The 27819-nt window shown below is 37.3% G+C and overlaps 1 protein-coding gene across 4 annotated transcripts in view; it reads right to left on the bottom strand.

Annotated features, from left to right (window-relative positions):
• Positions 1 to 27819, bottom strand: part of kcnh5b (potassium voltage-gated channel, subfamily H (eag-related), member 5b) — a 207322-nt gene that overhangs the window by 59675 nt on the left and 119828 nt on the right. For all 4 annotated transcript variants that reach the window (XM_059352752.1, XM_059352749.1, XM_059352751.1 and 1 more), the window contains exons 10-11: positions 21986 to 22045; positions 18859 to 19051 (exon numbers count right to left, since the gene is read on the bottom strand). In XM_059352752.1, the coding sequence (XP_059208735.1) occupies positions 18859 to 19051; positions 21986 to 22045 (253 nt within the window). The remainder of the gene's footprint in view (positions 1 to 18858; positions 19052 to 21985; positions 22046 to 27819) is intronic.

Genomic DNA, 27819 nt, shown 5'->3' on the forward strand with positions numbered 1-27819 from the left:
AATCAGCGTGAAAAAATCGCAGATTTACGAGAAAAAAGTGGGGGGAAAAACTACTCAGATTCACCATTTTAAATCTCATAAATCTGCGCATTTTTTTTCTCATAGATTTGCCACTTTAATCTCATAAACTTTTTTTTCTCAAAATATTACCCCCCTCCCCCGGGTCCGTATGTTTTTTTTACACATTCTGGCAGTATGTAATATCCTCCAATATTCTCTAGGGTTGAAATTTGGAATTTGCAAGTATTTCAATGAGTGTCCTATTAAGGGTTAAGGGGCTGTGTAAAAAAAAAATGCAGTGATTTTCCAGCATGCAAAAGCTTTTCTGCATGTAGGGCAGCCTATATGACAGTGCATCGTGTTTTTCTCAACTTTAAGGGCACCTTAGATGGCACTTCTTTGCAATTTCTGCATTTAAAGGCACTGATTAGTGTTCTGCATCTTGTTTTATCCACCATATGAGGATCTAGGATGGCACCACGGTGGCCAGTCGTGTTTTAAAACTTGAGCTCAGTGTATAAAATGAGCTGCTGTGACCTCTAGGATAATCACAGCCTCATGAAACTTTACAACCACAAACTAGAGACCTGGAGCATTCAGAGGATGGATGGCTGACACACTAGATTCACAATAAGGGGCTTTCTCAGGAGGCAACACAGCACAAGTGCTGGTCACTGAAGTCTTGCAAAAATCTCCAAAATGTCAAAAGTTCCTGTTAACAAATCACAGCATGGATTTTTCTCCGGTGTTCCTCAAGGTCTTCATGTCTTCATGTGTTATTTTGGAGGGAGTCTTCAGCATTTTTAGTGGTCAAATAATGGTAAAATTTTGCTGGAAAACTGCAACAAATGTTATCAACTCAATTATTGCTGCAACAACTTAAGAGACATTATTGAGCGTGGGGACAGCCTCCAGATGCTTCAATCATGATATTCTGAACCCTTACACGCTGCTTTTGTTAGGATGGCAACCAGATCTGAGTCATATGCCTCATCTGTTCCTCTTTCAGAAACTCCAGATACTTACTGTTCATGACATCAATATTTCTCAAATATGTGTTTTTATTTTTAAGGTATATTCAGATCATGAAAACTTTCCAAAGCACTTTAAGACTTATTTTAAATTTAATTCTCAGATTCACTCTTATTCAACGCGTCAATCTTTAGATCTTCATCCTCCAAGATTTCTGACATGCAGAGGTCAATTTGTTGTTCAATTTAGGGACCATATGATGGATAAATACCTTTTCCCATCTGGCAAAGGACTCCATCTCTGTAAAATGCTTCAAAAGATGTCTAAAAGCTCATTTAACTGCTGTTTTGAAATTCTAGTTCACACACAAATACACTTTTTTAACATGTTCATTTTTGTTTTTAATTGTTTTTGTTATTGTCATTATAACTTGTTGATTTTATACATTTGTTTTTTCTATTATCAGTTTATTACTTTCTAATGAAATTTTGGGTGGAGGCTTTAAATAAGCCCATCTGGGTTTTCTGCCTCTCCCTGCACTTTACATTATATGTTATCTTTGTCATTTTATGTAATTCTAACTGTGCAAATAAAATAAAACCTAAAATAAAACCTAAAAAAGTTAATCTTCAGGTTTCCAGCTTTCAGAGGATGCACACCATTAATATGTGACATCTACTGTTGACCTGCTATCTCCCCCCTAAACCCCAAAAAGACAACAACAAAAAATGATCCATGGCAGGGATGGAAAAGGTGAAATAGATTTTTCATGAAGAAGTTATTTCCTTCCAAAAACTAGACTAAAACCTAAAAAAGCTTGAAGCACTGACCCTCTCCAATTGATCTGCTTTCCCTCATTTGGTTTGTATCCAACTGCAGCCACCTGGACACTTGACTTATCAACTGCCAGCATAAATTCCTCATGCTAATCACTGAGAGCAGATGAACGCGTGTTTACACTTGTGAGCGTCTCCTGGGCAACGCCACAGTTGTTCTGGTGATAATAAAGAGGATGAAGGATCATAATCATAAGCAGCATCAAATGTTTCACATGTCATCAAAAGCTGCAGAGAGAAACTAATCTGAGAGGATTTTATTATAAACTCCAAACAGGCTTCAGTGAGGTCGTATTTTCAATCAGCAGCACGAAGTGAAGCATGAAATACAGAAACAGAGCAGGTAGGAGCAAATAAAACCACGTACAGAACTTTTTAATGAGTAGAAAATGGAATATGATAGCACAACTATTCCCTGAAGAGCTCCAGTGGCACTCTGGCTGCAACAGGCACAGAGAAAAGGTAAATCTGGGCTCATCAGGACTCAAATCTGTGTCAAACTGCCACAACCATCAGCTCAGCATTTTTCCTGCGCTGACCCGGATAGGATGTGACGAAAAGCAATCCACAAGCTGTCACAGCAGCGTGAGTAATAGACGGCACGGTGTCACAAAACGCCGACAGATTGTGTGTGTCACTGCGAGTGTGTGAGTGAGTGGATCTCAGCTCCACAGCGCCTCCTCTGCACCTCCTCTGCGCCCCCGAGGGCCCCGTCCTCTCCAAAACATCCAACGGTGACTCAGGCAGCAGGACTCGTCTGGAATGAGCTCCCCGGGGATCCACAGCTCCTCGCCAATTAGCTGTCTGGATGCGGATCTGGTCAAACAGGCCGGGCTGGTGGAGGAGGCTTGACTCTTACAGTGGGGTTAGAAATCACGGTAACACTTTACAATAACCATCATTTATAAACGGTTTAAACTATTAATGTTTAATCATCATTTATAAACTGTTTATAGACCATTTAGAATGGTATATACATAATTTATTAATGTTTAACTAACTTAATCATGTATAAATGGCAAATACATGTATATTCATTTATAAACATGTCTATTAATGTAAGTTTATAGTTACTTTACTATTAATTTAATAGTAAATTCATAGTCCATAGAGACTTTTAAAAAAGGACTAAAAACATTCCTTTTTAGCAAAACCTTTGGTTCCTCCCATCTAGATGGTTTTTAGATTATGTATGTATGTTTTCGGTTTTTAGCTGTTTTTCTTTTTTTATCCTTTTTATAATTAGAATGTTATGCTTTTAACCTGTAGCACTTTGAGATTTCCTGTAATGTAAAGTGCATTACAAATAAAATGTATTATTATTATTATTATTATTAAATTAAATTATAATTAATTGTTTATAAATAGTTTTAGTTGCACCCATTTTAATATTTTAACTCCATATTATTTATGTTAATGATTTTGAAATGATTCATACACCTTTAAGAAATTGGTTGAAAACTTTCAACGATTAAATATGTAAAGCACTTTGTAAATGGTTAATAATTGGTTTGTAAACCATCTATAAACATTATTTAGTTGGTTATTGTAAAGTGTTACCGAAATCACAACGAGGACTGTGAGGACTGGGCAGGCGGAGCTGGTTACATCATGCCGTGACCCGTCACCGGCCATCGTAATGCTGCTGATTACTCACCAGCAAGCAGAACCTCTGCACGGCTGCTCACAGGGAATAAGTACTTCATGCACTCTGAACACACACTGAATATTAGGGATGCAAAATATCCTTTTACTCTTTCCTAGCTGCTGGAATAACAGATGTGCTCACTTTAGTGTTGGAGAGGTTACATGTGAAATGTAATAGGCTACAAATTTACTAGTTACAGTGATTAAACTGTAAAAAAATAAATAAAAAGTGGCTGTTTTGAAACAATTGTCTTGTAAATTAACAGTAAAATACTGGCAGCACTACTGTTAATTTTAATTTTACAGTTCCCTTACTGTTATCTACTTTCTAGCATCAGTTAGCCGCTAGCTTTCGCTAATGAATTTCACCGCTTTCCCGCATTTCACAACAAAGAAATAAGAGTTATCAGAACTATTGTCCCTTGTTTTGAACCCCAACTTAAAGATATAAGTAACAACAACTCACCAACTTGTTTTTGAGCAGACAACTGGCTTCCTTTGTTGTGCTAACTTACATTAATGCCCGAAATGTCAGTAATTTATATTTCCAAGTTTTACCAACTTAAATCACTGTTTTAGGCCAAAAAATACAAGTTGGCTTTTTTGCAGTGCACACAGACTGTTCACCTGAATGCAACTAATGTGCGCTCACAGTGAATAGTACTCTGACTCATCCAGAAACCAAAATCTTTTTCCGTTGCCTACAGATTCTGCTCCACATTTGGTTTGTCTACATGAGGATCAACTCACACTGAACATCCTGACAAATGTGTCGAAGCATCAGAATGCTGCCGCTGCCTGTATCCCCCATCAGCAGAAAAAGAAATTGCCTGTGGGCATGCAGGGCGTGTTCCCTCGTATTGCTTTATCTTGCACTGCAGCTCACGGCACATCGGCCTGAGATTGCTGCTCAGGCTGAGACTTTCAGCTGGTGTGCTGATGCTGCTGTTGCCCCCGTCAGGACATTATCTGGGAAAACTGAGTGGGTGGAGACGGTTTCACAGCTGCTGTGACACTGATCCACCAAGAGCAGCATGCACGCTCCTTATTGCATTAAAAATACTGCTATTAGCATCTCAAGCACCCGTTTTAATAATTATAGATCTTCCAGACTGCACAAATTTTGCCCCTGCCACAGATAAATAGTTACTGTGCAATATATCGGACACTGCTCTAATATTTCCACTTTCAGACAAGAATTGATGAATGATTAATGAGTTCTACTCAATATGTTCACTGTAGAAAAAAAAAGCAATAAAGAAGTTTAATGAAGCTCATTCTGCTCTCAACTAGAGGAACTCGATCTGCCGAAAAGTCCCAACATGATCAGTGTGATATTAATCATAACCACTTATGCTAATAAGAGCATTAATTAGGATAACTGATGTATTAATTATGCTGCTGTGTCCAGTCTTTGCAACATATGGTCCGTGTGTTTCCCTCGGGATAAATAAAGTTCTGTGTTATATGAGATTCAGAACATGAATCATTTTCTAAAAGCCTTTTTTTTTTATGAATGTGCAAATGTGTGCAGCATGGTTAATCAAAAAGTGATGAAATGACAGCAGCGTTTTCTGTCATGCACATACAAGCCCACATGGATTAAGACAGAAATAATAAATAATAAGCTATTTTTCGAATTTGACATTATCTTTTTACTAAAAACTACCATAATGCCTTTAAATTGTCTTTTAATGTGTCCTTCCTCTGTTGCCTAAATTACAAGAATGAGGCTGCATGAATAAAGACACAATAAAATCTTAAATTTCCTTCAAACTCTGCTGATGACTATGTAAAAACTCAACTCAAGCTCAACCTTAAAGAGCAAATCAACAGCATTTTAGGTTGAAATCAGATCTGATCTCTGACATGTAAATACGTGGACAAGAAATGTACAACTTCTAAAAAAAAAATTAAATAAAGACTTCTTGTTTTTAACGTCTGAACCAACCAGTACAGATTTCTTTTGCTTGACGGCCAACAGTAAAAGCCTGAAAAACATATTTATAGATCAATAAATAGCGACACACACGGCAACTTTTAGCGTCTGTTTGAAATGCTAAACAAGCTTTCAACAAACTTCACTGTGAATCGATCTGCAGCAACATCAGATGATCAGAACAAGTGCTCCAGCAGTCAGGCAAAGTGGTATAAGGAGTGACAAAGTCCGTCTAATAGGTAAAAAGATGCATGACTTTCACCCAGGAGACTGCTGCCATCAGTGAATTTAAAAAAAGACAATGGCTGCATAACGAACCTGGTCTCACAGGAATCCGTGAAATAGCCACGGATTTGCTTAACTCAAAATCCGTGGAATAGCCACGGAATCACTCAAATTTCCGTGAAACTGACACGGATTTCGCTACAATGCAAGTTAATGACAGTCATATCCCGTGGCTATTCCAAGGATATTTCTTCCTATTGGTTTGTTCCAAGTCACGTGACTTTCAAGGTCCCGGCGGTCAGAACAAAAAACATGGCGGACAGTTCTCTCATTTTTAGTGAAAAAAATCAATATTTTGACTTAGTTTCTGCATAAAAATGGATTTTGATCACATTTCTAGCGAGAAATATATGTTTTATTTTCTAAATATTCACTCAGTGAATGTACATAATCACTTTGTATGTTGGAATAGCCACGGGATATGACTGGCATTAACTTGCATTGTAGCGAAATCCGTGTCAGTTTCACGGAAATTTGAGTGATTCCGTGGCTATTCCACGGATTTTGAGTTAAGCAAATCCGTGGCTATTTCACAGATTCCTGTGAGACCATGTTGTGCATAACACGTCTTTTGTAAACATCTTCCCAACATGAGTTTAAACACTTAAACACAGGTACAAGGTACATCCTGTTTGGTACACAACGTTGTCACCAAAAGGACAGAGGATACTTTTATATGTGGGGATAAGTCTCAGTTTCAAAGCAAGATATCTAAGATGGATATGAAAAGCAGAGCTGCATTAAGATATTTTACAAGAATCTCAGTTTAAAGTTGCCTTTCATCATCCTCCCTTTAACCTACACTCTTAATAAATTCCTCCTCTAATGTATTCCACATCAAAACAGCCCCGCACTGATTCAAATTACTGGATCTTGTAATGCAGCCAGACTCATATGTGGTTGGAGGCTCATCTCCTCCTGTTCGCCGCTGACGTATTGCTTGCTGGGCCAGAACATATTGCTGTGTGAATAGAAGGCCAGACTGAAATCCCCTTCTCATAACCGAGCATGAATAATGGATTAAGAAATTAATCAGCTCATCATTTTGGCAAAAACAAAAAAGGATAAGAAAAAAAAAAAGAAAAGACGGAGTGAATTTCCTCCGGAGCACAGCACAAATCATCAATAGATAATTCAGGCTAAAGGGCTGACGGTGTGTGTTCGTCTGTCCGTCCAGCTGCTCTGTCACCCAAAATAATCCATTCAAGTTCTGGTAGAAACAGGCAACTTTCAAACAAAAAATAAACCTGGTAAGAAATCCCATTTATTTCAAGTAAATGGCCAAAAGTTGACATAGATTTTTTCCAATTTTTTGTTTTTTTCGGCACATTTATTGGGCTATAATGCCTTTAAAGACTCAGGAGATTGTATTTACGTTTATTTGAAGCACATTATTATAAGCACTGCTCACTGAAGATGATCCAAAGCAGTAGTTCTCAACCTTTTTGAGTCGCGACCCCCAATTTAACATCCATGTTGTCCACGACCCCCACTCACTGAACAGAATCTCACAACATTATGGTCTCAATCGCTAGTAAAAAATCTTCTTCAAGACAATTTTATGTCAATAGTTCTAATAATGGCCCCATTTAGAAGAAAATAGAAGATAAAGAATCGTATGATTTGGGGCGTTTCTAGCTTTGATTGACAGGTCACTAACAAGGCGAGCCGTCACCAGGAGAGAAGCAGAGCAATGCGTATCCACGGCAACGTGTCAATAAAGTTATATATAACGTTATATAGAAAGAAAAGAGGCCGTTTAGCGGTTTGGTCTCATAACTTTGACCCTTTCACTGTATTTTCACTTAATGACAGTTTATTTGAACGTTTTGTTCAGTAAATGTCTTGTTCAGTGTTTGGTTGGACTAACAGACACTCCAAGGAGTCGCTGCTCAGTTTTCTGAGGTAAGAAAGATACATTTTGTTTTTGTTTTTTTGCTAGCCAAAACTAACATCCCAGTTAATGCTCCAGTTAATGCTAACATGAATTAGCAGCAGCTTCTCTCAGTCAGGTTGAGGTGTAGAGAGGCTGTAGTCAGTGATCAGATCCCTCTCCTCCTCCACAGTCCAAATATGGTCTGCTCCACGTATCAGAAACAAGATGGCGACGCAAGATGGCGACGAGTGTAACGCCGAACTCGAGGCTTCCAACGGGCCACAAACCAATGGGTGACGTCACGGTGACTACGTCCATTATTTATATACAGTCTATGGTTCTTACTGGAGCTGAAAACCTTCATCTGCTTGTTTTGTTTTTAGCAAAGTCTCTGTAAACTTCTGCCAACCGACTTGTCATTGATCGTCAGTCATAAAATTGTGTTTCTCAGGACATTTGACAAGATTGATCTTGGGTGCTTGTCTTTTCTTGCAGCTGTCAGACGCTTTAACAAATGATGTGGTCACCTTTCTTTTCACAAAAACTATCGACTTCGGTCCGGCTGAGTTTCTGTTGGACTGTTTTCAAGCCTCCAGAATCATTTTAATCAAGACAAACTTCACCTGCCGTCACCGCCGACTGCAGCCGCTGCTGAGTGAGCTTGTTACGGGACACAGAGAGCCTGGTGCATGATGGGAAATGAGAGGGTTATTACTTATGAGTATTTACAGGTGCTGCCACAGTATTGCCTTGTTACTGTGGGAAAACTATTGTGTTCATGTGATGTCGTGTGTATTTATACTTTATTGTTCCCCCAAGAGAAAACTCATTTCCACCGGCCTTACATGGAGACATTAAAGAACCGCAATAAAAGAAATACACACACTCGCATTCCTACATGTACCTCTTCTGCGTGTGTGTGTGTGTGTGTGTGTGTGTGTCAACCAGATGCCATTGGACACTAATGAGAGCAGAGTGTGTTACAGCCTCGGGGAGCAGCCTCTCTCCTCAGCCTGGGGAAATCAGTGGCTTTAGAAACCACAACCAACACTCTCTCCCTGCTTCGATTCTCTCTCAAATTCTTTCAAACTCTTCCTCTATATTTCTAACCTTTCCCCTCTGTTTCCCTCTTTTTTTTACCATCCATCCTCTCATCTTTTCTCGTTATCTGCTTGGCAACAGCCCCACTCCTCATATCTTGTTGTCCCCTTTTCTCTCCTTGTCTCCTTTCTATAAAAACGTTCTCACATTTTTCACTCTGCCTCCATCCTCTCCAGTTTCCATTTATCCATTATTCTACTCTCTCTTTCTTTCTCATATCATTCCCCTTCTTCTCCTCCATCTCAATTTATCCCATTTTCCTGCCTTCAAACCTTCTGTTCCACAAGTTGAATGTGTTCCAAAAAGGAAAAAAGCATTTGAGCTGCTATAAACTGAAAGAAATCCTCCATCTCCCTCTGTCTCTCTGTCCCCTACTGTGCTCAGCAGCTGATCACTCATGTGGTCAGTCCGTCTGTGTGTGTTAGAAGGTGAAACCAGCATGTGCATTTCTGCTTCTTTACCATTAATGAGTATCTGTTGCATTATTGTAACTGAGCAGCTAATAGGAGCACTTACTGCACCAATGACAAAACAGGAAGTCATGCAGCATAAACACAAAACCAATAGAAGGATCTGGTTAGCCTGGCTAACACCAGACTATTCTCAAATGAGGTCTAGTCTGGCAACCAACAATGTATTTCTCCGTAGAGGAGGCGTGGTTTACGATCCTCCGGAGCCGTTTATTGGACGCTTAGAATGTCTATCAAAGCGTGTGTAGGTAGCTCTTAGCCAATCAGATCAGTTATACCAGATGACGTAGTAGAGCAACAGAGATGGATGTTTGTTGTGTGTGTGTCTGTGAGAGAGTGCTGTTTGCTGCTTTGCTTCTCCAGTTCTCGCTTTCTGCAAGATTATTTATTTTCATGCTTTATTCCCCCTCATGTCATTCAGCCACACACATCCACTGATTTTATGGGCAACAAACAAGCTGCTGCGGGTCTCTGGGGGCTCCGCTGTCCCCCGGCTCGTAGCCAGATCACCGGCGTTGCGGTAGCGCCGGTGCTTCGCGCCGCTAGCAGCGCTAATAGCCCCGCTACCGGTGATCTCACTACGAGCCGGGGGACAGCGGAGCCGCCGAGAGACCTTTCGCCTTTCAACTTTGGCTCTAAACTATTTAAAACACCATCTACAGCTAAAGAGAATTTCGCGTCTGCAGCAGCCATGTTGGATCCGGAAAACTACAAGCTTCCAAGTGCCGAGTAGTACGCGTCATCGTCTTGCCGTCCCTCCCCACTCTGTAATTGGATCCCTAAAACAGGGCTAAGAATGCTTCCTAGTTTCCAGACCCCGCCGCAGTTCGAAATTAAATTCGAGCGCGCAAGGCAGTCTGGGTATACCCAGGCTAGCTCCTGAATGAATTTAGGGAAAAAACACTGAAGTAGAACAAAACAACTGCAGGACACTCGATTCTTTCCAGATCATGTTAACCACTGACACAGCTGACTGTCTCCACATAAAACAACTCCAAAGGCTAAAAATTATCAAGAAAGAATGTTCTGGAAACTTCCACCTTTCCACTCTATATATTTCACCTATATATCAAACCCCAAACTCTGTAAACAATGTAAACCAAAGACAAATGGCGATGTAAAAGTCCTTTTATTGCCGCTCTCAGCTCTCTTTATCGCTGCTGCTTTCTGTTTCTGGTTCTGGCAGAACTTCCTTTTCCTTTTCTTGGCGTAAAAAAAAGAAGTTGGCTAAAAAGGGGACGGCTGTCACGAGGAACAGAAAACTTCCAAGAGGAAAGCGATTTTTAGAATGAAGCTCTTTTTTTTTGTGCTGAGAACACACAGACAAACCTCTTATCATGCTCCTCCTTACAGCCACTCTCCTCTTCAATCCTTTTCTCTCGCTCGTTCCAACTCTTATCCCTCCACCGCCTCGTCCTCCTCCATCCATCTACCCCTCACCTCCTCCTCCCTCCTCCTCCTCCCTCTCTACGCGCTCAGGCTGTGATCACACGGCAGCTTTGTTCTCCTGCTCAAAACACAAACTGCAGCTCTGAGCGTTGTTGGAGCATTTCTCTGGTTGCTAAGTAACACAAAGTTTGACAACAACAAGTTATCCAATTATTGTTGGGGAGTTTAGTCGTTACCCAAAATGAGCCTGTGGACCCTGGAGGGTCCTTGAAAGGTTTTAAAAGGTTCATAGAAAATTAGAAATCATTGAAAGCATGTGGAGGGATGGAATGACTCTCCAGTCTGCTGAACTTAAACATACAGCTGAATCAGTCATAATAACAAAATATGTCATCTTTAATACATTCCCAACCTGCTTTGAAACATATGGTTTTTCTTCTAAAGATTGCAAAAGATAATCGTAGAAAGAAACTGTAAAAACAGGCATTATTGGTGAAATTTTAACCTTCCAACAGTCCTTGAATGGATCATTGATTACGAAATATTCTGTTATAAAAAGTGACCAAAATGAAGCTTAAAATGTTGATATTTGTGTCAGAATCTCGTTATCCTACATGTGTCATTTAAAACAATAATAATAATAATAATAATAATAATAATAATGCACTAACCAGATCCTGTTAAAAACATTAAATTCTGCTCCTCAGAGACACTGTGGAGACATGATTGATTCTGCTGAGACCAACGGTCACGTGACAAATATTCACTGAAAATCTGTTTACACAGAGCAGAGAGGAGAGGACAGGAGAGGCTGTTTACACAGAGCAGAGAGGAGAGGACAGGAGAGGCTGTTTACACAGAGCAGAGAGGAGAGGACAGGAGAGGCTGTTTACACAGAGCAGAGAGGAGAGGACAGGAGAGGCTGTTTACACAGAGCCGAGAGGAGAGGACAGGAGAGGCTGGAGGCAGAAATCCATCCAACAGTTGTGGAAATATTTATCTCAGAATCAAATATCATCCTCTGCAAATGGAAATACAAAAGTGGTGGAGCAGAAGAAAATTGATATTACAAAATCTATTTTCAATCTTTAGCATTAATCCCATCAGTACAACAACAAAGTCATATCCATTATTGAGGCATTCAGAGTCTCTTCTTGGCTATTATTTCATTCACACATTCATTCATCTTCCACAGCAACTGAATTCTAGTAAACATGCAAGAATCACAGGATTACTGACGCAAATCCATCACCTGTGAGGAGCTGCTGCCAGCTCAGTGTTTGCCCTTTTTCAAACAGTTTCCAATGATACTCAGATGGTTCTGTGGAACAAACCATCTGGTAGATCAGGTTCATTCTTCAGGACTTTGCTGTGATTTCCTGCAGATGCTTAACACACCTAACAGGAGATTCTGCTCCCTGAAGTCTTTCATATGAACCAGTGTTAACTCTGCATTAACAGTAAACTGACAGAGCAAACAAGAGCAGCACAAAACACACACAGAGTCCTCACAAGGAAATAAAGGCCAGTCTGAGCTATAACAGCCTCACACACAACTATTTTCTTATTAGCAATGGCTTACTGTAATATAGACGTATTTGAGTGGGGTTATAAGTAAAATAAAATAAAATGAAAACTTAAATCAGCCAGAGAAGTTAATGATCACTCTGCTTACTTTTGAACAGTGTGAAGAATTAATTTTAAAAGGAGGCTGCAGGATAATTGCCACCCATCTTTGATGCAGTTTCCAAAGTCTTTCTGCAAACTTTTGAAACTTGCAACAAGGCGATTGATGTGAACGAGTGTATCTGTGAAGCAGAAAATTATACTTTACATTGAAGAGTGTGTGCTTCAGATCAGACCTGGTGGAGCTGCAGAAGTTAATGTTCCTCTACAGAAATGACACAAGCTTCCTGCAGGAAATCTAAAGCTCACACTGACTATGTTACATGCACAAAATAATCTGGTTTTTGCCTACTCAGCTGTATACATGGCTATGAAAATGAATATTGCCCCAATATTCCCATTTACATGCAGCTGTGCATACTCTGATTAATGACAGATGTTGTTTATCACATTAAAAATGTTATTTGTGCTAAAAAGAGAAAGTTTTCCAGGGCCACAGCGTTCCTCTTTCATTCCTTCAACCACCTTATTAAAAAGGTTGGTGTAGCTTTATTTGTTCATATCCAAAAAACTGTTAATATTAAAGTATAGATAATATTTAGAGCGACAGCTGCAGTTATCAATCATATTAATAACTGCTTGAGACTTAAAGTCAGACTATCAAACTAGGCAGCACTGATCAAATATGAGTTTAGAATCTGTTGTTTCTTGAGGAACATATTGTAGTGACTGTTTTGGCTGTAATTTAATCCAGAGAGCTGCAAGACATGGTCTCACTCTACTTCAAATTCTGTATTTTTTTCTGCTTTTGTTTGCCCTTTCCAGTTTCCTACCTATTCAGATAAATAGTATGCATATTTTCCGCCCAGAAATTTTTCTTTTGGGCATGCATCATAAACCAAAACCTTGCAAACTGTTGTCTCGTTGGTTTGTGTGCAGCAGACAAAGCTGATGGTAAACAAGCTGTTTGTAACAATCGGTGAAAAGTTTAATTGAAATGCAGATTCTGAATGCACTGTAAACTTGTCCTCATAATGCTCCTGAAACCTGAATAATATCGGCATGTTCCACATATTTTCATCGGAAAATGCTGCATTCGAAATAACAAAACAGAATGAGTTTGCATGTAAACATATTCACTGGTGCTCTTAACTGAAACGACCACACTCAAAAAAAGAATTAAGCCAAAAACGTGGACTTTATGTCATTTAATTACATGTACATTTTCCATGAAATTTTGTCACATACGTTGAATGTAAAAGGTCAAATTAAATGCAATGTTTTTCTTTCATTTAAAAGTAATACAGCTAAATTAAATAACTTTAATGCAAATTTCTACATAAACTTAATGTGTAAATTTACTTAAAGTTTAAGTAAATGTATGAATAAACTCATAAGGTTTATGTAAAAGTATACATAAACTTTAAGTAAATTTACACATTCGGTTTATGTAGAAATTTTCATTAACGTTATTTAATGTATCTATATTACTTTTAAATGATAGAAAACATTGCATTTAATTTGACCTTTTACATTCAACTTATGTAACAAAATTACATGGAAAATTTACATGTAATTAAATTACATAAAGTCCACTTTTTTGGCTTAATTATTTTTTTGAGTGCAGAAGCTCAATGATTTCAAAATGTGAGCTACATAGTTTGGATGAAGCATGTCAGAAGGAACTGAAAACAGACTTGTTGTTTGACCCTGTCCATCTCTCCACAGAACAGCCGCTCCAGATGACAACCAGCTGACAATTTATTGATTAATGTCCTCAGTGTGATGAAGCAATTTATCAAACTTCTAACATGCTCTTTATGCTCCGACTGCTGCGTGTCTGGCTAATGAAGTTAGGAAGTGACTGCAGAGACAACAGGGGCTTCACCACTCCTCTCTTCATATTCATGCAATTATATATATATTTTTTTAACTTAAATTTTATTTCAATTTTTGCAGCATATACAAACATATACAAATTCACATTTAGTCTGCTGTTTTTCATTTGTGATCTGCTTAATACAGCATTAAAGCATATACATCAGGTCAAGTATGTATAAATGACATAGTTAAACCAAAGTAACACAAACAAACAATAAGTAATTAAATAATAAACTGTGTAAATGGAAATAAATCAAATTAAATTAAGTGAAATAAAGTAAAATAAAATAAAGGTAACATGAAATTATTGCATTAGTATGGTCATGACAGGTCTCCATCTGTTAACAAATATATCTTTTTGAAGCCTCAAGGAGTAAGTTATTTGTTCCATGTGATACATTTCCCAGACCTTCTCAATCCACATATTGTATGTTAGAGGGTCTGGTTTTAACCATTTAACAGTAATACATTTAAGAGCTGAAATCAGTAATATTTGTAAAAGATATTTTTTCCCCCTTCCATTTATGTAATTTGGTATGAGTCCAAACATTACCATCTTGGGATCTTTATTAAAACTTTTATGGAATACTTTTCCAAGTGCATCAAAAACCTCATCCCAGAATTTTTTCAGTTTAAGGCATGTCCAAAATATATGAATATGGTTACCAATGTATGTACCACAACTTCTCCAGCATTTATCTGAGTGTGTGAGCCCCATTTTAAATATGATTGCTGGTGTCCTAAAGAATCTGATTATAATCTTCCACCTGAGTTCCTGCCACCTGTTCGAGTTAGTTACTTTGTGTGCTTCTGTACATATTTCCTCCCATTCATCTTGCTGTATACCTATGCAATTATATTTTTATGTTCTTTTTTCACATTTGGTCTGTTTTCACAGATCTGCAGCTGCAACTGATTCTCACTGATGTCTGCAGCAGTGGATCAACAGCTCAGAGAGAATGGATTCTATCTTAGATCAAAGACGATAATCTGCTGCAATCTGTGGCTGCAGCAGTTTCTACAGCAGCATTCTGGATCACTATCTTCTATAATAATGTAACATTGATCTGTTTAAGATAATATGGTCTATCTACAATAATGCAATACATTCTCCCAGTGACCCAGGTGAACTAAAGCTGATGTTTCAGTCCACTGCAGAAGGCAGAGATGGAGGAGAAGAAGACCACAAATTCATGTAAACAAAGTAAAAACATCACGTCCTGTGTTTGCAAGGTGACACAAGCTTTCTTTGCAGTTTGCCTTTCACACTAAACAATACTTCCCCCTTCCAAAACTATAGCCTCTAATAAAGTCTGACAAAGGAAACTTTAAAAAACCTTAGTTTTACACATTGAGAAAAATTACAGAATACAGGAAAAATAAATAAAGAGCAATAAAGGAAAAAGCATGCCATCAGAAACAATAATATCCAAGAAGATAATAACCAAAAAAGTATTATAATAAAAGTTTTATAATTAAGAAGTGTAAATAAATGCTCCAGGTTGCAGAGAGCTGCAGAGACGTTATTAAAACGTATTTGTCACATGAAACGTGCAAAAATGCATCTGATTATTACCCTGCCCTGAGTTTGCACCTAGCACCAGTGAATGCTTTTTAATCTCACAACAACAGGGCACCAGATTAGACTGCAGTCAGAACACTCAACGCATGTTTTCAGCACTTATCAGCCCGTATGATTAGAAGAATAAAGAACTAAAAGGTGATCTTAGGGTGGCAGGACTTTGACCCAGGAGACTGGGCTTCATCTATCATCTGAAACTAACAGTTAATGATGTAATTCAAAGCATGTTATCGTAACTTCAGTGCGCCATTTTTCTTTTTTCCATAACCATTATAACTACTTAATTCTTTACATTTACATGCATTTATTTTACTTTTTAAAATAATAATAATAATAATAATACATTATATATGTAATGCACTTTTCATTACAGGAAATCTGGTTAAAAGCATAACATTCTAATTATAAAAAGGGAAAAAAAACAGCTAAAAACAGAAAACATACATACATAATCTAAAAACCATCTAGATGGGAGGAACCAAAGGTTTTGCTAAAAAGGAATGTTTTTAGTCCTTTTTTTTTAGAAAAGAAACATTAAAAAACCTTAGTTTTACAAATTGAGAAAAATTACAGAATACAGGAAAAATAAATAAAGAGCAATAAAGGAAAAAGCATGCCATCAGAAACAATAATATCAGAGAACAAAGGCAGATAATAACAAAAAAAGTATTATAATAAAAGTTTTATAATTAAGAAGTGTAATAGTGTAAATAAAAATACTTTTAGAACACCTAACCAGGAACTTGTTGGCCCTAACCTTGGAGAATTGGTTTTGTAGCCTAAATTAAACAAAACAGCAGGCTTTTTTTGCATAAAACAAAACAAAACAGCGAACAATCATTAAATGTGGAGGGAATCCTTCGTCTAGCTGTCTGAGTAGGCAGATAAACCTACTAGATTGTAGAATATCACCCTATTCGCCCATACTTATGTCCTGATTTACAGTCAATAGTCCGACTACAGTCTGAGCACTTTGTTGTTTGGTAAGAAAGTCAATGATAACTCTTTATGACTGTGCAGCACTGAAACATCTGCAGTGGAAAGCTTACAGAGCTCATAAGGAAGCAGGAGGACATAAAAACACAACACAGAGTCTGGCACGTTGAAAGATTGCTGTACAAACCAAATAACGTATTGATTTATAACTGGGCATAAAAGAATCATAAAAACATAACGTGTGTGTGTCTCAGGCAAGACAGTCAGCGTGTTAGATGAGTGGAACGAGACTCAATAAAGCAAACGAGAAACAACTAAAAACTCACAAAAAAAGTTTACAAAAACAACATCTGTTTGGTTCTGGGCTGTTTGAGAGAAGAATGAATCAAAGATATTTTATCTCCAGATCGTCATGTTTTAAGAAAGCAAGTTTTATTTAGTTGTTGTTTTTGTTGGTGACGCATTTCTGACCTTTTCTTTTTTTTCAAAATTATTTTTATTGGATTTTCCTTGGATGCATAATTATATCAGCTGTCAGAGCACACATCAGTTTATCCAATACATCCATAGACTAGGCAAGTACAAAATAAATGAAAACACCAAAGTTATAGTCAAAAAATAATGTTCTGACCTTTTCTAATGTGAACAATAAACTCTGCAGGTCAGAAAAGGCTCCACTAACACACAAACCTGCTATTTCGCACGCAGAAAGCCAAAGCATGAAAGCTGAGTCACTTCAATGGTTACATTAGAAAGCCAGACGTCGTTTCTGGCTTTCAAGTGTTAAACACAAACAGTCAGACTCTTATCTGCTGCTGCACGCACTGTAATATTCATGAGGCTGAGAGAGAACGAGGGGAGCGGAAAGGAAGAATAAGAAGCCAACAGAGATAATGTCAGAGAGCCAGACAGGCACAGATAGCACTGATGGCAAAAATGGCTGCAGCAGCCAGTGTAGTGCTCGTTCTCATAACCATCAGCAGCCCCAGAAGAGCGTTTACTGACAGCAAATAACAAGAAGGACGGATTATTACAACTGAGAGAGAGAGCAGAGCTGCTAACATCACAAGGTTATATTAGCAGGAGCTCCACTCACACAAGCTACCAACAACAAAGGAAAGTCTCTGTTCACCCCGTTTGGCTGGAGTTCTGAATGAATATCAGGCCATAATTATAGGCCAAATCACAATAAAAAATGCCCTAAAACAACTTCCAAGATGTCTGAGAAAAGAAACTTTAAAAAACCTTAGTTTTACACATTGAGAAAAATTACAGAATACAGGAAAAATAAATAAAGAGCAATAAAGGAAAAAGCATGCCATCAGAAACAATAATATCCAAGAACAAAGGCAGATGATAAAAAAAAGTATTATAATAAAAGTTTTATAATTAAGAAGTGTAAATAAATGCTCCAGGTTGCAGAGAGCTGCAGAGACGTTATTAAAATGTATTTGTCACATGAAACGTGCAAAAATGCATCTGAATATTACCCTGCCCTGAGTTTGCACCGAGCACCAGTGAATGCTTTTTAATCTCACAACAACAGAGCACCAGATTAGACTGCAGTCAGAACACTCAACGCATGTTTCAGCACTTATCAGCCCGTATGATTAGAAGAATAAAGAACTAAAAGGTGATCTTTGGGTGGCAAAAAATGCCCTAAAACAACTTCCAAGATGCCTCTTGTTTTGTTCAACAGTCGAAAACCAAAGTTATTTACAATTTAGCGCTGTGGAAGTTGCTGATGCTGGACTTCACACACAGATGAGAAAAAGAGACTCCAGGTGTTTTTCATTTGAAGTTCCTTTTATACAATTATACTTTTCTCCTTGGCGTTCGACACCGTGTAGATGCTGATTTTATGTGTATCTTATCAACCTTTATGTAATTAGGGCCTCGGGGCAATCGCACCGAGCACTGGTCCCATACAGCAATAGCTGTAGGGACCAAACTGCCCAAAATTTTGCATTGAAATGAATGGGATGGCCGACAAAAAATGAGCGAAAAAGAACAATAATTGGAGATTTTTAAACGTCTACTTCTACGGCAATATTTCACCTAGAGACTCCATTTAAACTTTAAACAGTAGACACAAGTCTTGTGTATCGTTGTATTAATCCACGTTTCGATAGGTCATATAGTTTTTCATCAATCCCTGTTCAATAACCATGATCATTTTTGGAGAAATTCTGAGATTATAATGGGTGTGTATTGCATGGAATGTTCATGTCACACAAACAGCTCCTGGATGAATCGAGGCAGTGAAACTGATTTTTTGGGAGCTTCAGTAAAGATTAAATGACACATGATCCACCTACCTAAAATAGCGATGACCTCGTCGTCCTGGATGACCTCCAGTGACCCCGACACGACAAAGCACAGGGTGTCGACGCTCTCTCCGGCGTGGAAGATCAGGTCCCCGGGGGCGCAGTGCGTGGTCTGAAACTCCACGGCCAGCGAGCGCAGGCAGCCGTCACTGGCCAGCCGGAACGCTGGATGCTCGTTGAACACCTGAGTGAGAGGGCGGGACGTTCAGGGTTATTACCTGAGGAAGATGATGTAATAAAAACTCAGCAGTCTGTAGAAGACGCTGTCAGGTGTTCCCATCTGCAGAAGATTTCCAGTCAGATGATCCATCCAGAGCCGGCCCAAGCCTCCATGGGGCCCTAAGCAAAATTCAATTTCGGGGGCCCTCTATTTCTGCCAATAATATTGATTGTTGATCATTCACACACCTACTACAAACTCATTGCGGCTCTGGCAGTGTTGTTTACATTATGCTATTGTCAGCCTGATATGTCTTCACACATTTAAGGGGGTGTCCCAGTTAATTACATAAATAATACCAATACAATAATGATACAAATGATACCAATGAATGAATGATGTCCAGGGTGTCACATGAGTTTTTTAATCTAAAAATGTATCACATTCAACTATAGAGTGACTTGGGGTTGATTTACACAACAATCCAAATGGTAAAGCATTATTTTTACTGTAAAAGTGTCATCTGGTTTATTATTTTTGAAAAACGTGAAAACATTCCTTTTATCTTGGCGTTGTTGACATAAAATTGTATTTTTGTACAATAATATATCTTTGATCATATAGAAAGTGTCACTCATGCATGCAAAATATTAAACAAAATATGTACATATTTTTGGTTAATTGCTCTTGGGGCCCCCCTAGTGGCCACGGGGCCCTAAGCAGTCGCTTAGTTCGCTTATGCCTTGGGCCGGCTCTGGATCCATCATTGTAACAGTGACGTCTTCATTTTATTTCACTGACATGAGCCGAGTGTTTTCAGATCGGTGCTTCCTGTCAGTCACCTGAAGCTCTCAGGTACAAATGTAAGTCTTTCTCAGGAAATAATCCTTCACAGCACCACACTGTCACAACTCTGTCTCTTCACTCAGGACCTCAGTTTAGCTGGGAGAGCTGTGTTTGAAGTCTGAGAACTACAAAACTCTGAAATCCTCTAATGTGAAACTGTCAAACTGCAGACAACATGTGTATGAACCTGGCTGCTTTGTGATGCTTTACACCAAAAGGATAAAAAAGGGCCAAATGACTGTTTGTTCTCTGATTGAAGCACTTACAAATATTTTGCATCCCTTGTTTTCAGCCAGCGAGCACACTGACACTGGAATTTATCTGGAAAAAAACCTGCAAAATCAGGGCCAACTTATTAGCATATTGCAAGAGTTCATTATTTTTGTTTTTTTTATATTCTAGAAAATTTGTCAGCGTAACTTAAAAAAAGGACCACGGCTGCTTAATTAGCACCGCATTTGCAGTTTTGCAAAATGTGGCTCTCATTTTTTATTACTAAGCATTTTCTGACGTGTTTTCTTTGCCAAAGGATCTAATTTATGGTCAACTGTAGAGAGGCAAAAATAAAACAAAGACTTTTAGATTTTAAGGACAAAAAAATCTGGTTGAAAAGCAGTTCAGACTCATCTGACGAATGAAATAATAAAAATGATAATGATAATAATAGCATTAAGAAGAATACTAATATTAATGATAGTAATGATATTTAAAATAATAAAACATATAATAATAATAACATAATAATAATAATGATAATACCACTAGTTTGACTAGAAATAATAATAATAATAAAATATTAATATAAAAAACAGCTAAACAAGAGAAAATTCTAGAAAAATATTCATGAATAAAAGTTGAATAAATAAATTAATATTGACAAGGTATGAATCACTAAAACATAGTAAAAAGGGAAATGGAAAAATAATCATCCTAAATAACTTGATTAACTGATTTAAGTGAAAGCTACACAAAAAAGTGTTTTAGGGGGATTTGAAAGATGACGTGATAAATAAAAACATATTGGTCTTGAAATGGAAGTTTAAATGATATAAAGCTAATTGAAGCAGAATAAAAAGCGGCTGAGTGTGAGTCACTGGAGACGGTTGTAACACACACAGTTACACAACCAGTCTTTGTCTGCTGCCAGATCAGCAGTTAGAGTTTTAGAGCCAAAGTTTTAGGAGCCAGATCAGTTGAGTCCAGTGATGCCCAGGAGCTTCTACCTGCTTCTACCTTCAACCTGCACTTAGTTATCTAATAAATGCAACAAACTGCTGCTGCAGAAACACAAAAACCAGTGTGAAGAAGGTTCAACATGGGTTTACAGGCCATTTCAGGAGAATGATACTGCAAACATTACACATCTGATTTGTGACTCACACTGTAAAAAAACCCTGTTGTTTTTACGCTAAAAAAACGGCAGCTGTGGTTGCCAGAACTTTACCGTAATAAATACGGTGTAACTTTTTTTAATATTACGGTAAAATGATATTAGCACTGTTGATTTCACGTTTAAGATCGCCATTTTATTACATTTGTTATTGTATGAATAAAAAAGTTTTTCCTTTAAAAGAAACACTGTTCTGCCATGTAATTGACAAGAAAATACTTTATAAATGCCGCATTAATTAAAGATTTCACCATTAAATATTACAGTCTATTTCTGTTAGAGATCTGGTGTTTAGTACATTTAACAGTTACAAAAGATACAAAAGATACAAAAGTACAAAAGATAAATGCAAAAATTACAGTGATGACTTGTATATATATTACAGTATTATTTTTTTTGCTACAAACACAGTGGAGTGGAGTAATGTATTTAAAAAAAAAAAATAAATAAAAAAAAAAATACTGTTTTGGCTGATATATACATTTACAGTGTTTCATTTTTACTGAAACTGAATTAACCGATTTATCATTTTATGGACTTTTACTGTCATGGTTTAGCAGTTTTTCACCGTAAAATCTACAGACATTTTTTACAGTGCATCTTCACTTTTCATTCCCAGGTTTATTGACAGTGAGTTAACGTTTTTGGACGTTATAAACAGACTTGGACTGTGTAGGATTAGAGAATGTCTCCCACTGTGACTGATCTGCAGACAGACGTACCTTCCTGTTGAGGTGGACACAGATGTCGGCCCGCATGTCCTTGGGACAGATGGATAAGACCTGGAAGACAGAGAGACATGACAGGGTCACACTGCTGTCCCTCTGAGGATTTAATCTGGGGAAAAAACATGGTTATTGTGGGGGGTTTCAATGGAGAGCACAGCAGACACCTGGAGAAAATCTGAGCTTTGTTACACAGAACCATCTGAGAAATTGAAAGGACAGGAAGGGAAACAGACATCCTCTCAACTTCTGATTAAACTGATGCTTTTTCTGCATCTACACTACTGGTCAAAAGTTTTAGAACACACCAACTTTTCCAGAATTTAATTGAAAATGATGCAGTTTAACTTCTCAGTGTGCTCTGAAATTAATGCACATTTGCAACATTTAAAATTCTTTATTGAGCATGATAGTGTTTTGAAAGTTTTATTTATGTTGGACTAAAGGACTAAAAAAGACACAAAAAGACAAAAAAAGACACAAAATGACAAAAAAAGACACAAAAAGACACAAAATGACTAAAAAAAGACACAAAATGACCAAAAAAGACACAAAAAGACACAAAATGACTTACAAAGACATGAAAAGAATTCCAAAATGGACAAAATAGCCCAAGACTCCATAGAGTTAAGTTGTTAACCCATTTCTTGTTCCCTGAAAAAGGCCTACTTGTATAATTCTGAAATGTACATTATTTTCCAGTTTTGGTTAAGCTTACCTTTTTTTATTTACCTCTGGCAGTTCACCACTTACCTTTGTACCCTTTCAAGCTGTTCATTTGACTTGAACTGCTTGAATTTCAATAAAAAACTGGAAAAATTGGGGTGTTCTAAAACTTTTGACCGGTAGTGTACGTTAAAAACCTCTGTATGTCAAACATTGTTGTTTGAGAGTTACGTAACATAACTTCTATTTAAAGCCCGTGTGATGGTTCATGTCACATTTTACATCACCAAGATAACTACCTAACTTCCGTTTGTTGAATACATTTATTTAACTATTTTAACCATCTTTTTCAAAGCCTATTCATTGCCTTTTTCCCCTAAAATTTTAACAAGAAGTTTTGTTGACAAAACCTGACAAAAGTGCGACCGTTGCACAACATTAATGTGTTTAAAACAGCAACTGTTATGTTAGGTATGAGGCAAGGTTATAATAGTTTTGGATTTTTCATTAGTTTTAGTTTCAATTTCGTTGTGAATTTTTGTTTTCAAATCCAGTTAGTTTTAATTAGTTTTTAGAGTGAGTTTTCTAGTTTTGGTTTAGTTTTTATTTTTTGAAAATGCTTAGTTTTAGTTTAGTTTTTATTAGTTTTAGTGTTAGTTTTAGTTTTTTAGTTTATTTGTTGGGTGCCAGATTCAATAGGGTCACAATAAATGTTTCCTTTATTTACTTTGTCTGATCTATCTCAGCCCCAATAAGTTTATTAAGTCATAAAACCAGATAGATGAAATAGATTTCATATCAACCAAAAAGGTTTACGTATGAAAAAAGTTGACAAAGACGAAAACTAAGGACATTTTCACTATAATTTTAGTTAGTTTTGTAACCGCAAAATACAGTTTCAGTTAGTTTTCGTTTTTTAAAAACTCTCGTTTTTATTTTTATTTCAGTTAACGAAAATGTGTCTTCAATTCTAGTTTTCGTTATTTCGTTAGTTTTCGTTAACTATAATAACCTTGGTTGGAGGCACCAAAGACCAACACATCAATCCTCAGCCACAAATATAAAGGTGCATCTCAAGGAATTAGAATATCAAAGAAAAGTTTATTTGTGTCAGTAATTCAATGCAAAAAGTGGAAATAACACATTATATGGATCCATTACACACAGAATGAAACATTTCATGTCTTATTTAATTTCTTCTAATTATAATGATTATGGCTTACATTTAATGAAGACCTAAAAATTCAGTGTCTCAAAAAAAAATTTAATATTACAAAACACCAATTTTTAAAAGTTTGTTTAATATGTAAATGTTGGCCTCTGAAAAGTCTGTCATCTATATGACTCAATACTTGTTTGGGAGATAAACCTGCACATGAGCCACAATGAAATGACTGTGAAAGCTTGAAGACACTCACACATTTGGGACTCGCAGCATGACAAAGCAGTCTTCAGACCTTTGAAGCCACATTTTTCTTGGAGGCTGGATCATAACTCAAACCTCCACATGTAGACTTGTCTCCCTGCTGAATTACCCAGCATGCTCTGCTGCAGGTTCCTGTCTGTGTGTCTGCATCTTATTGTGCTGTTGTATTCATTAACTCCCTCTGAGTGTATAAACTGAAACCGCTTTGTGCAGCTCATTACACAAATTCAGAAATCGGGTCTAATGAACGAAAGCATTTAGGTAAAACACAGACAAAAAATATTATCTTCCTTGTTAAATATGAACAAAAGCGACCGAGGGGGGAGACAATAAATCATCTAACAGCCTCTGCAACATCAAAACACCCCAGCCTTTGAAAATCCTTTTTGCTCTGTTTGAAATGGAGTATATTAGCAGCATAGATGCTTTTGGGAGCCTCTTTTTTGGGGTGTGTACTGGCATAAACAGCTGACTGCGTAGCGTGTAACGACTCCCCGAGTGACAAAAAAGATCCACTAATTGGCCCCAGCTCTGACTGCCAAGGTATTTATACTGAGGGCAGTCTCAGCTTAGGTCTCTTCAAGAGTGCATAATTATCTCATGCAAAAACCTTTAAAAAAGGGGGAATGATGTGGAGAGGGAGGATTATGATCTCAAGAGAGAGACAGAGGGCATGAAAGTCAACTGGAAAATACTGAGAAAATCTATTAGATTGACAAATAGTCCATTTAAACAGGAGATTATATATTATTATATGAAAGAGCGGTGACTCTTGGATGATAATAATCAACTAAAATCATCACAAAGCTCCTCTCAGCCATCTGAGGTCAGAATTTTATGACTGGCCAGGTCTCAGATCAGCAAAGAAAAGACTTGACATCTGCCCCGAAAATAAAATTCTATTCCGAATGTTCCTCCAGAGGAACGAAATAACAATAAACAGAGTCTGAAATCAAACAGAATATAAGGCTGCTGCAGCATGTGTTTGGTTTATAGGAGATCTGTCAACTTTACAATGTACAGACACGACAGGTTGATGTTACAATAATCAATGTTTATCACAGTTATTACAAATGGCCGCCTGTCCCCAGGTAATATCAGACCTGTCTGATATAAGTAAGTGCACTTTAATCTCAGTTTGCCTTCATTACATTCTTACAACCTTACGAAGCACATACACTGCAAAAAAAGACAACTTGTATTTTTTGGCCTAAAACAGTGATTTAAGTTGGTAAAACTTGGAAATATAAATTATTGACATTTAGGGCAATAATGTAAGTTAGCACAACAAAGGAAGCCAGTTGTCTGCTCAAAAACAAGTTGGTGAGTTGTTGTTACTTATATCTTTAAGTTGGGGTTCACAACAAGGGACAATAGTTCTGATAACTCTTATTTCTTTGTTGTGAAATGCTGGAAAGCGTTGAAATTTGGTCATTAGCGAAAGCTAGCGGCTAACTGATGCTAGCGGCGAACTGATGCTAGTGGCTAACTGATGCTAGCGGCGCTGCTTGTTACAGCTACAAGAGTAGCCATTAGCGTATCAATGCTAACTCAAAATTGTGGTCGCAACATTAGCTGACATTTCATAGCGGCGTTACAGTCGTGTTGAGTTGACAAAAATCAGAATTCAGAGTTGAGCAAACTCAAAAACAATACTTAAAATATTTAGTTTAATTGTCCAACTTGAAATTTTATCGAAGTTTGTTGCCTTGAAATTTTGAGTTCACCCAACTTTTCTTTTTTTGCAGTGTACTCTACTCACTGATTATTTATCTCAACAGGGTGAACCATTTTCTCATGAAGATGTTAAATACTCACCAGGTTTAAATAAACTGATTAGTTCACACAGATGAAGCTCTTCAGTGTCCACTGGTTCTACATTTACTGGTTTCCTCCGTTCATTTCCTTTCCTCTTTCTTTTCCTTCTTTTTTGTCTCCTCTGTCCTTGTTTTATCCTCTTTCTCACATCTCCTCATTTCCTTGTTTCATTTCCTCTCCTCACCTCCTCTCTGGTTTCCTTGTTCCTTCCCCTTTAGTCCATCATGCCTCTCCTCTTCTTTCCTCCTCACCTCTTCTCCTCCTCTCTTTATTCATTTGTTTCTGTTCCTCCTACTCCTTTCATTCTCATCTCCTCTCTCCTTGTTTCCTGTCTCTGCTCTCCTCTCCTCTCCTCTCCTCAATTATCTTTCTATTCCTCTCTCCCTTTCCTTTTCCCCCATTTTTGTTTCCTCTTTCCTTGTTTCCTCCATCTCCTTTCCTCCTCCTCGTTTGTTTTTCTCATCTCCTCTGAGGTTATCTTCCTTCCTTTCCTTGTGTCCTCCTTCCCAACTCCTTCCCTCCTCTCTTTTCCTCTCCTATGCATAAAACATGCACATCAACAAAAAAACATACGCAAGCCTTTTTTGACCACTCATGAATAAATAAATATTGTGCACACAATAACAATATAAGTTAAGAAACATGCAACATATTTTTGGGAGTTGTTGGTCAATTTCACCGTAGTAAAACAGTATTTTTATACATATTTTGTACAGATTTCTGTAAAATGTGAAAGGCAAATATATAAACTATTTTGAGTGAATGAATTATATAATATATTATGATATTTATAAGTAATAAATAAAGTGTATTTATTATGAAAGATTATTCATATTATTTTATTTTTTTAAATAAACTATTGCTGAAAAGTTGCAGCAGTAGGTTGGGAGGTTTGTCTGAGGGGGAAAAAAAGAAATAAATCAATTTTTCAGATTATTTAGAGTAGTGTAATTAGTTGATTATATTATAGTTATATGCATCATAAACTTTAAAGTGTTACAGCAGGAGTAGAGCTAGGAGCACTTAAACTCAGTACATCAGTCACACTAATCAGTTTTTTATGATATAACATCATTCTAAAATGTAAAGTGTGTGTGTGTGCAGTGAGCTGCAGTGTGTGTGTGTGTGTGTGTGTTCTTGTACTTCCTACATTGTGAGGACCGGAACACGTTTTTAACCAACAGAGTGAGGACATTTTTGCAAAGTGAGGACATTTTGGCCGGTCCTCTCAAAAATGAGAGTTTAAAAAATTAACTGAAACTGAAATTTGTGGTTACAAAACTAACTAAAACTAACTAAAATTATAGTAAAAATGTCCTTCGTTTTCATCTTTGTCCACTTTTTGAAGATCCATAAGACAAAGGAAATAAAGGCAAAATTTACTGTGACCTCTTTTAATCTCCCATCCAACAAATACCCCATTACAAAAAAACTAAAACTAATAAAAACTAAACTAAAACTAATTTCAAAAAAATAAATACTAAACTAAAACTAGCAAACCCACTATAAAAACTCATTAAAACTAACTGACTTTGAAAACAAAAATTCACAACAAAATTAAAACTTTTAACCTTGCAAGGGAATTTACTATTACAATGAGGGCCCTCACAAAGATAGAAGTACAAGAATGTGTGTGTGTGTGTGTGTGTGTGTGTGTGTGTGAGGGTCAGCAGTTCAGCTCTCAGCGTGTGTTTGGCTAAATGAGGTCAGGACAGTTTGTGACTGGTGACTGGCTCTGAGGCAGCTCTGTTCTCTCTGTTCTCTCACTGTTTGCTTTTGTTATAATGTTATGTTTATTGCTTCTCTTTGTCTTTGTGCCACGGCTGTCTTAAGTACATTTTTTTATCACACACAAAACAAATGTAATAATCTTTTAGTGCTGCTGCCGCTAAAACGGTCTTATTATGCATTTACTTCTTTG

The sequence above is a fragment of the Centropristis striata genome, chromosome 16 (assembly GCF_030273125.1).
Source record: "Centropristis striata isolate RG_2023a ecotype Rhode Island chromosome 16, C.striata_1.0, whole genome shotgun sequence".
In the NCBI taxonomy this organism is placed as follows: Eukaryota; Metazoa; Chordata; class Actinopteri; order Perciformes; family Serranidae; genus Centropristis; species Centropristis striata.